Source organism: Cucumis sativus, chromosome 2 (genome assembly GCF_000004075.3).
Source record: "Cucumis sativus cultivar 9930 chromosome 2, Cucumber_9930_V3, whole genome shotgun sequence".
NCBI classification, from domain to species: Eukaryota; Viridiplantae; Streptophyta; class Magnoliopsida; order Cucurbitales; family Cucurbitaceae; genus Cucumis; species Cucumis sativus.
Window position 1 is genome coordinate 19584174 of NC_026656.2, and position 11868 is coordinate 19596041.

Consider the following 11868-nt stretch of genomic DNA (forward strand, 5'->3'; position numbering starts at 1 on the left):
TTTAACAACTTTTAGGATGACAACACACGACTCCCGCTAGCATTCAATAATTAAATGTCTCTTTTCCTTTTTACCATATAGTATAAAGTTTGTATTTCTATAGAAACAATATAATATAAACAACCTTCTATAACAAAATGTAACAAGTAATTTTAGTTTATTATTATACTCGAAGAAAAATAATTTTTTAATATAAAAATGCGTACATTTTATGTCATGTGATAAAATCTTTATAATAAAAAATTGTTCAAACATATATCCGCGGATAATTACTGATATGACTTTTAGTTTTTGACAATTATTTTAATTTTTTTTATTATCGTTTTGTGATAGTTTATAAAATTGGTGAATGCGTGGCCTCGTAAACAAGTTCTCTCATGGAACCATAAGTTTTCACTCCATGCTAGCTCTAATGCGTACATATGATACATCGCTATACACACAACTCACGATCACTTAGCCACAACGAATTTTCAAACTAATTGATTAGACACACTATGTTGCAAATAGCAGGCTTGTTTTGCATCAAACTTTTGTTGATTGAAATGATCAATTCATTCCATGATTATAAATGCATCATTATTATATTCTTTAATATTCTAAAATAGATATATTAATTAATTGAAATTGAAATTTAATTATATTCCAACAATAAAGAATGTAATGCCTAGAAAGGAAAGAATATAGTATTTAAAAAAAGATACAATTAGTGAGAAATGCAGTCTATTATTGTCCAAATAATAATGGTAGAGGCTTGGCAGAAATGAATAATTTTGGTAATTGGGTTATGCCTTGTAAACTTCAATATAAATTTGATAAAAAAAGATTAGTTGTTAGTAAGTAAAATAATGTGATTAATTAATTAAATTAAGTAAGTAAAAAAGGTTATTGATATTTGGTTTTCTTTTGTCGATCGGTTTGTTTTTATCTCCAAAATACAAACAAATTTAATAATTATATATATATATATATATTTTTTTTGAAGTTAGATACCAAAGAAAAAACGATACGTGAAAAACTGACATAGATACAGAGGGAAAAAGTAATGTAATATTTAATAATTTATAATATGTTTGGAAAAAGTACACCTTGGAACTTGGTAATATTGTAACTCATATTGAAATATAAAATGTGATTATTATTAGGTATGATTAAGAGAAGAGTTTTGTGTAGAATTTCTTAATATATTGTTGTTAAATGAAAAGAAGAAGAAAAAAAGAAAAGAAAAGGTAATATTGAGATCAGAAGAAGGTACAAAAGCAAAATATATTATTCCCTTAGCTCCCAAATTGTGCTATCAGGGCAGGGCATGACACCCAGAATCTCTTTTTTCTTTTGCATATATATATTTTTTCTTCTGGCATTTCATTTTTTGGTAATGACGTGGAAAGAATTTTTATTTTTTCTTTCTTTGTGGTTTGAATGAATGAATTTCTTTTTTAAAAAGGAGAGAAAAGGAGTAGTACGAAGATGTTGAGTTGGATTTGAGAGGACAAGTGTGATATTATATGAAAACATCTCAACCTTATTACTACTTTTACTCCTTAATTATAGATTGCATCTAAATATACAAACTCTGTGTGTCTTTAAGTAATTTATCAATTGAAAAAAAAAAAGAATTTAATATCTATATTTCTGGATATTAATGATCAAATATTACAAATTTATGATGAGTTTGTGGTGTGATTAAAGGAAAGAAGAGACAAGTTTTGGGGTAGGAGCCGTATAGAGGTGTTGTCAAGGGGTCCATGTGGTGTGTGGGTGCACCAAAGCCTACGCCACCATCTACCGGGACTAGACTCAACCACCCGCCACCGCCCGCCATCCACCGTCGTCAAAATCAACCGCCCTTTCCTTACTTCCTTTCACATCTTTCTTTTTTTTCTTTGCCCCTTTATATATCTATCTCCCTTTATGTTTGTCCTGCTTTTTACTCTTTTTTTTCCCCACCTTTTTACGTTTCTATTTATTCATTTCTAAATTTTCTTCAATTTTTGGCCTTTCTTTTAATTCCTTTTTGGATTTTAATGATCATTATATAGTTCAATTCTGATTTCTTTTTTTCACTGTGTTAATTGAATATCGGCACATGCACATCATATCAGCAGATTTAACTTACCAAATGATGTAACAACATAAGAGGGCCTACGACCATTTTCATCTCTTAATATACTCTTTTAGCCTCCATTCATCCATATATTTTACTCCATTTCCAACCTTTAATCACATACTTTCCATCTATTTTCAATTTTAAAATTTTGAATTTTTCACTCCCTGTATATTTTTTGAATTCAAACATGTCCAAAATCTCTTTTAGTTTATTATGTTTTTTTTTAAAAAAAAATACTTTTTTCTATTTAATTTGTATTTTACAATAAAATTTAAAGCATACCTTAGTTAATTTTGAAATGTATAAGATTGATTGAAAATGCAATCAACTAAAATTAGATATTTAAAAGAACATAGACAAAGGTTGAAAAGGTTCAAAATAGATAATAAGAAATGAGTAAACTATATGTTAAACTTTTTTTTCTCTTTTGGTTTGATACTCAAATATTATTTGGTTGAAACATATTATATAAAATTATAGTCTAATCTCGAAATGAATCAATGCAAAAACATCACATAGACTATAATTTTAAATAATAAACTTATTTTTCGTTAAAAATAGATAAACAACTTTTAGATGAAAACAATATGTGTAAGGATAATTAAAAGCAAGCCACGAGAATTAAATGGCTAACAAACAAATGATGAGTTATTTTTGTATTGATCATTACTTTAAAATGATGGTTTTCTTTTAAAAATGAATGACTCTAAATAGCAAATGGGAGCATAAAATTAGGGGTAGATCCTCCCCTTCCCAGCAGCATAGGCTATTTCAATGTGTCGGGCTATTATCACGATTACTATTCATTTATTAGCTTCCTATCTATATATTTACCCTAATTTCTTATAGCCTTTGCAAAATAGTCAATCATTTAAAATTAATCATCAAACTAGTTTGGATTCTACGTCTCCCTCCTTTCTGTTTTACCCATATAATATTCATTTGCTTAAATTTCATCTATAACAAATTGGTCACCTCTCACAATAATTAGTATAATCGATTCCGAGATTTGTTCGGTTGTATTAAAAAAAAACCCTTAAATCTAACCACATGATCAGTAGATTGGGAGTGAGAATGAAATTATATGGGTTTCAACCCAAGACCCTTATGATTTCATGTTAGAAAAAGTGATTTCATGATTTTGCTTTTAGGTGTTAAAACCGTAAATTTCTTTTATATTTCACCTTCTTTATTTGCTTTATGTATACATATTTCGTTCTCTATATTTTATCTGACTGCCACGTCTAGGGTTTTCTTTTATCCTTCATTTTCTATAGTTTTTTTTTTTCTCTCATGAGAATTCATCCTTTATCATAGTTTATATTATCTCGTAGCTTAGACTTGTAGAAGAATAGAATGTTACATTATCTTCCTTGATTTTCTCCTTATTTTCCTCTAAATTTTATTAAGAAACACATACAATTGTTTACTTTTATCAACCCTATAGAGTGTTACATTATCTTCTTTCATACTTGTATTTCATTGTTTACAATCAAGTAATCAACCACAAACATGCGTAGCCTACAATATAGATGAGATTATATAAAGTCTAAGAAATAAAAAAGAATATATATATATAAATGCTAAAAATATTGATGGAGTAAATTCAAAGTGGGATGAACGAAAAAAAATATATGAAAACCAATTTGCTCGTTGGAGAAGAAAACAAAAAATGTTTGAACTATTGGATTATTAAGCTAAAATTGTGTGAGTGAGAGAAAAAAAAAGTGTTGGAGTGAATTTAATGATATTTTGAACATTGGAAATTTAATTTAATCATGTAATCATTTTTGTTTTGTTTTATTTTATGAAGTCTAATACTCATAACTATTTATTAGCAATCAAGACAAAATATTTCGTGGGAAAAAAATAGAAAATTAGGAATATTGTAAACCCAATGATGGGCCTTTACTAAGTCCATTTGTTAAATGGTCGATTGGGCTAACAGAAGAAACCAAGAGTAGGTACTGGCGGGCTTACGTTTTAAACGGGCCAGGGAGTCCAAATATTCTTAACAATGGCCCAACTCTACTATGGAATAATTTGGACTCGAGACAATAGATGGCCCAACTTTATTTTATCTCCAACTGCTAATTAAAAACTATATAAAAATAAAAATAATTTTCATTTAGTTTTTTAGAGAGCACAATGTTGAGAGAAGTAAAAAAAGAAAAAAAAGTTTCCATAGAAGTAGATAGATCCCAACTGTAGATCTCTTTATCACTAAACATGGTCTCTAAAGTCTAAACCATGTCAATTGAGCTATTTGAGGAATTTTTAAAAAAATTACTTTAATTAAATTAAATTTATTTGTCATTAATCTAAATATGACATGAAGCACACTCTTAGTTGAAACACAAAATCTCCCTCCTTTTCAACTCCATTATATGGTTTAGTTATATCTAAACTTAATTATTTAGAATGGACAATTATGAACATTAGGAAATAATTTGGTAATAATTATTATTGATATAAATATAAAATTTATACAAAACGTAAAAAAAAGTCACCTCACCAGGTCCACCTAATCTGATTTTGCACATATGATATAACTAAATCAGTTTTAATCCAATGTCTTAACATAATATATGCTTCAAGATTTATATACAAGTTTCCACCCTTAATTATTATTCTAAAGGAAACTCATTTTTCCAAAGCGATGGTCAGAATAATCTTTATATATAGGATTTGAAATATTATGTGTGTTTTCAACTTTCTTTTTTATGCGTAAACTAAAAGGTTACGCAATTGTATGAATTTCTTGTTTTAAAATAAATATATATATATATACATATGAATATGAATTACAGTAGATTCCTTTGTATGCAAAATAGCAAAAAGGATTATAATAGTCAACCTAATGTAGAAAGTAAGAAAAAAAGGGTTAGAATATGGGTTTGGATAATTGAGGACATGATAATCATGAATAATTTGGTTTGGTTTAAGCAGTCAACTGAAGCTTTGGTGATTGAAAAGAAAATAATAACAATCATGGTAAGTTGGGAAGTCATAATTTTTGTTTTAGATGGAGGCTCGTATTTGAGCGATACGGTTAGTTCCTTTAGATCTTTGTTTTACCGTTCATTTGATTTGATTTGATTCTTCTATTTGAAGATTGTTGTTTCTATTTGGTTTGGTTCGACCATTGGTTGATTACAGGGGGTATTATTATACAACAACTTATATTCACTACTACAAAAAAGGGTTTACTTGACACCAGTTACTTATACATACTTGACGTTTTGGTGATTGAAAAGAACGTCAAGTATTGACAATTTTAGACGAAAAACGTCAAGTATAGTTAAAAAATAGTAGAGTTTTCACGAAAATTTTCAAACTATTTTACCTTAGCTTTTACTTGATGTTTTTTTCCCGTCAAGTAACGTCAAGTATAAGAGAGATTTTACTTGACGTTTTATTTGTGTCAAGTATATCGAACTTTTACTTGACGCGAACAAAACGTCAAGTATTGTTTGAAGAAAGGAAATTTATCACAATTTTTTTAATTATTTTACATTAACTTTTACTTTACGTTTTTTCACGTAAAATATAGTGCAAAATTTACTTGACGATGTTTGAGTGTCAAGTATAATGCGGATTTTACTTGACATTTTTTCCACGTGGAGTATGATTAATATACTTGACACGGAAATAACGTTAAGTATAATTAACATTTTTATTTTAAGTATAAAAATATAAAAATATTTTTTATTTCCCTAATTTTATTAAATAAAGTTATTAAAATAAACTTGACCTAACTTGACATGTAACAAATGTCAAGTGAGATAGATTATTTGACGTAAATATAGTGTCAACTAAACGTATACTTGACGATTTTTTAGTGTCAAGAAATGTGACTATACTTGACAGTCGATTACTTGACGCTTTTAAAAATGTCAAATATACGTTTACTTGACACTGTATTGACGTCAACAAGTAAACCAATTTATGTAGTAGTGATTAGTATTGTTGTTATATTTGATGCAAATAATTCCATTCATGCTAAGATTGGTGATTTCTTCCGCATTGATAAGACTTTAGAACTTGACTTCTAGGTTAAAGACTTCGATAGGTACAATCTATATAGTTTGAAAGTCAAGATCGTGTGACATGTCTCATTTTTTCTTTAGAAGTGTTTTTAGTCGCTAGCGCATAAGAGTTCTTGGGTCCTTATGATATATGGTGAGTTGGTCTAACTTTATTTAGTTTGAAACTAATATTTCTAGACATTGTTTCATTGCTTGGCTTGTTATTCATATATATTAATAGGTTATACACATATGACTGTCCATGCAAGGACCATTCATGGAGTTGAATTGAATGAGTCATTTAAGTTCAGGTAATATTTATGACATAGATTCTAATATTTGGTGTAAGCATATAATCCACTGAGCTAGAATGCACCTTTTCCATGTTGTTACGAGTGTCTAAGCATACTAATTTCTGTTGGAACCTTTTTGTTGAAAGTATGTGTGTGTGCTTGGGTTAGATTTGTGTTTTGGAAGTACATCTACATCTACAATAGTAGAATCCAGTGAGTGATGGAGAAGAATAAGGACCATTCATTTGAAGGATTTTTGATTGTATGAAATAGAAAGTGAGGAGAAGGTTGGATTGGAAATCATAATTGTTTGCGTGTCCTTATCTATACTTACTTTACATTTTTGTATATGATTGACCATTCCTGTTTGCTAATGTGGCTGACACTCACATGCATTTAAGGGCCCCAACTACTCAGCCCACACCCTCAGCCTCAAAAATCAAACGTTCCCACATGGTCAAACATAGCCCCAAATAAGAAACAATTTTTCATTTACTTCCTTACTTTTACTCTCATTTCTATTTCCTCAATCAATTTACAATTCTACAGATGCTTCTAAATAACTTTTTTTTCTTTTTAAAAAGTCCTTTTTTTTTTATTTAAACGCAGTTAAACACTGTTTTTTCTAACGACTTATGTTTTAAATTCAACGCGTGAAAGAATGTGACTCAAAAATATAAATTTTATAATTTAATGACAAAATTCGAGAAAAAGAAACTAGTTTAAGTTATTTGAATATAATTTTAAATTTAAACTTTGGAACAACATTTTTCTTAAATCAAGAAATACAAAGTAAAAAACCACAATCAAAATGTTTGTTTTAAAAAAAATATTACATTGACAGTTATTTAATTTATAATAGATGTATATATACAACTACAAAATTATTTAAGAAATGAAGAAAGAAAATACTATAAATTTATTTGTTAATCATCATCATCATTGAAATCGAATGTAAAGATCAAATTATGCTAATAAAAAAAAAAGTGGCTCCTAAACAATCACTTAAATCCTCACCAAACCATTAGTAACGATGAAGCAAAAGTAATTTGAGTTTTCTTTTCATAACATTATTTTTTTATTGTATGATCCATCCATACAACTTTTACATTTACACAAATATGGGAAAACAATAAAAACCTTTTACAAAGAATAAAGTTTTCATAAAATGATGTCACACTCACCATTATTATTCAACAATTTCTCTTTTTGTTTATTTGTAAATAATATCACTTTTATATATATGTGTATATATATAGTCCATTTTCATGTCAAAGATTCCTTAGTCAAATCAATTATTATTTTCCCCCTTCTTTACTCACTTCTCAATTATAGTATATTGTTATTTCATCAATTACATTACCCATTGTGTTCTATATCATGCTTTCTTTTCAAATTTTATAATAACTCCCTAAAGTATCTTTAATAATACTTCTTTTATAAGATTTTATCAAACTATAACATATTAAATTTTAACTTTAAAAATATATTTGGTTATTTAAATACCTTTTTAGAAGATTACTTGAACAAAATATGTGAAAAATTTTAAATATCTATTTATTTGACTAATATTATAATATCAACTTGAAGATTCAAATATACTCATTCTCATAGTCCATGTTGCATTCAATTAAAAATTGTTATGTTACAATGTTTTTCTAAAATAGTTTTTTTTTTTCTTTGTGTGTAGAATAAGGGAAACATGAAATGAAGGATATATAAATTATATAAAAGAGTTCAAAATATTTGCGTTGAGAAAATAAATTGAGTAAGCCCTAAAGAATAAGTTTAATAATGTGTTAAATCATTTTCGATTCCTTTAAAAATAAATAAATATATTGGATATTTTATGTGATGGTTTTTTCTTTTTTCTTTTTTTACAAAAGTTCAAACATTTGCTTTGAATTTGGAAGCCCAACCCAAATAAGTATATTTAAAATCTCGATAAGGTGTTCTTAAAAAAAATAAATTATGTAATCATCATTAAATTTGAAAATTTGTAACCTCAATAATAGATGATGAAATGTCATAAAGTTGGTTATTCTAATTTCAAGTTGTAAATTATGATAAACAACCCTAGCCATGTCAATTTTGAGTTGTTTTTATATGAATGGTGACCTTTATAGATACACATGTTTTCTTTCATATATTGGTTTGTGTCAAGTTCATGATATTTAATGATATCGTTACCCATGGTTCATTCTTTAATTATTGGTTTACTATTATTCTTGTCAAAATAGATTTAGTTGAATTGACATAAAACTTGTAGTATCAATTTTGTTAACTAAAAATAGGAATATTAAACCTTTCAATTGATGTATGTCAATTGAGTTTTTTTTGGCTCATCTCATCTCTATGATATCGTTGTAAGCATTAAACAATTAATTCATACCAAAATTTAAATGTAAAAAATAAATATAACATTCACATATTTAATGTTTGTCACACTTATACGAGTATATGACTGAAGTTATCCTTTACAAAGTTTATAAGTTATATGAAGATAAACCTAATGGTAGACAATGGGTTTTGTAGACCTTTTGGATAAAGTCCAAGTCGACTCCCTTTTCTAAGCTTGTTTGAGTTTTAGAATACTACTTCTGATCAAAACCTTGCCATTTTTGCAATTACTAAAGTTCAGCCAAACAATTCAAAAAACCAAACCGACGAGAGAACTGATGATGTTTAATGAAGGGTTTTATAGAAGGACTGTAAAAGTTGGATTTGACTAAACCAAATCAATGAGTGGGGGGTCGATGAAGGAAATTACCGGTTTTTGGTGAACCGGCGGACTAACAGTTCAAAATATGGTTTTAAAAAAGCTATCCTCAGATTCACCCTTCTAGAGAAAATCATTTCATACAATTTTCTATTAGCTCCTCCATTTTTCAAATTTTCCTCTCTCTCATCCCAATACTTTTCAAAATAAACCAATAATCTCATTTAATATTTCTATTATTTTCTCCCCCATTTTTACTTTCTCTCTCTCTCCTCTCAAGACTTCCCCAAAAGAAAATCAGTAACCATTTCATTTCATTTGATCTCTTCTCATTCTCTTCCCTTAGTTTCTCTTTTTTCTTTCTCTTCTCCTTCTTTTGCTTTGCAGTAAATATTAGTACCTTTCTTGAAACTTTTATTTCTTTTCTTAATTTAATTACCTCACCCATGCATTAAACCGGCTCGTGGTGAACGACAGCAAAAGTAGCTTCAAAACCGATGAGAACCGATCGGTGGTCGACGCGAGCTTGAGCCCAACCCATCCAAGCCGACCAATCAGCACCCCTAACCATAATACTGCTAATTTTATTTTTGGTGGGAGTGTGTAGCAAAGAAAGCAAGTAAGATAGGGAAATGAAATTGTTAGGTATAATAAATTGAGAACACTCCGATGTGACACACAAAATTAACAAAAGTGGCCACCAAATTCCCTTTTCCTCTTCCTCACCCATTTCCCAAACCTTCTCTTCCTCATTTCATTTATATATATATATCACACATTAACACGTTGTGTCACATTTTCATATAATTTAGATGCCGCCATTGACTTCAAGTTGGCTGGAATTGGGTATCTTATCTCTCTCAGTCAACAACACATAAAACACAAATCAATCGAATTCAAAACCTTCATATTTATCTCTCTGTTTTTCTTCCTCCTTCTCCCTTCTTCTTCTTCTTCTTCTTCTTCTTCCCTCTTCCACATGACCTCTCAATCTTTGTTTTTCGTTAATCATGTCTTCATCTATTTCATTCTCCTCTCCCACGTCTCCCTCACCGCCGCTCAATCCGGAGCCCCTCCAGATATGTACCCTTTCAAACAGACCATCAGCAAACGAATGGCTGTCGTTTTGATTGTTCTTGTGTGCTTCTTCATCGTCGTTGCCGTTCTCTCCGTCTACACCCGCCAGTGCACCGAACAACGCTTCGGCGGCCGTCTCCTCCTCCCTGCTCCTCTAGATGGTACCAACGCCCGATCCAGAAGAGCAGCGCGTGGCCTCGACGCCGCTGTTATAGCTACTTTCCCCACCTTTGTATACTCCAACGTCAAGGATCTTAAAATCGGGAAAGGCTCGTTGGAGTGCGCCATTTGCTTATCTGAATTCGGAGATGATGACACGTTGCGTTTGTTGCCGAAATGCAGCCATGTCTTCCACTCGGATTGTATCGATGCTTGGTTGGTCTCTCACTCCACCTGCCCTGTTTGCCGTGCTAGCCTTGTCCCCAAACCCGGCGATATATCCTTCGCTGCTCTGCTCAATTCCGATTCAGGAATCGACGGTAATGGACGGGATGAAGGAAATCGAGGGACTGGATCGGAAAATAATCAGGTGGTTGTTCAAATTCCGGAAGAAAATCAGGGTCAGGATGTGAATTTGATAACCCCAAATCAAGGATTGAATCAAAGTCGTTCAATTCGGTCACGATCGTCGGGATGGAGATTGAGTGGATTGTTTCCTCGGTCTCACTCGACCGGTCACTCTCTGGTTCAACGGGGAATGGATTACGAGAGGTATACGCTGAGATTGCCGGAGGAGGTGAGAAGTGAGCTGTTGAATTCGAATTTGAATAGGGCGAGGAGCTGCGTGGCGTTCCAAAGGATGCAGAGTTCGAGACAGGGGTACCGGAATGAGTTGGGAAAGAATGGGTCTGTGGGAAATCGGAGCAGGAGTGGGCGGCCGGAGTGGCGGACATTATTAGCAGCAGCGCCGTTGTTGAAAAGGGAGGGATCGAGAAAGGGTGTGAATGGAGATGAGGGTGGACGGCCGTTCGCACGGTTGCGGCCTGATGGTGATGGTCAAAGTCAACAATAACGTAGCCGGCTCACTATTGTGGGTTCTCAACAATTGGGCCGATTTGGGCTTTTGTGTATGTTTTTTCTTTTTTTCTTTTTTCTTTTTAAAAAAAGGTAGAATATTATATTGGGAAAAAGGGTAAAAGGGTGGAAAGGTATTGGTTGAGAGATTGATGATTCAATTTGATTGGCGCATGGCAGAGACCACAATGTATAGAGGAAGCATTTCCCTTTTCTTTTTCTATTCGTTTTTTGGTGGGGATTGGGAAAGTGTTAGATCTTTTGTTAATAAATTAGGAAAAAGTATTTACATGATGATGTACAAAATTAATGGTTATTTTGTAAATAATGTACACATAAAAAATAACTCATGTAAAACCTTACATTATTCTAGATTTGGTTTGAGTATGATATTGATATATATTTCAATTTGTTGATATAGAAATTGATTCCCAAAATAAATCTCTTACAAAAAAACATTTTGTTTCTTCTCATAACTTTGTAGTTTGTTTTTTATTTTAAGCTATAGTTCTTGGATTAGGAATGTTTTTGGTCTTCGAGATTCAAGCAACTTTACTTGCCTGACAGAATCCATTTATAATTTTAGGTTAATCTAACCTTTAGTCAATTTATCAATAGTGATGTCAT

The 11868-nt window shown here is 30.5% G+C and overlaps 1 protein-coding gene across 1 annotated transcript; it reads left to right on the forward strand.

Annotated features, from left to right (window-relative positions):
• Positions 1-9776: 9776 nt before the first annotated feature.
• Positions 9777-11631, forward strand: LOC101209245 (RING-H2 finger protein ATL11). Its single transcript, XM_004152702.3, has one exon. It carries the CDS (start codon positions 10130-10132, stop codon positions 11237-11239), a length of 1110 nt encoding a protein of 369 aa, XP_004152750.1. The 5' UTR covers positions 9777-10129; the 3' UTR covers positions 11240-11631.
• Positions 11632-11868: the final 237 nt, after the last annotated feature.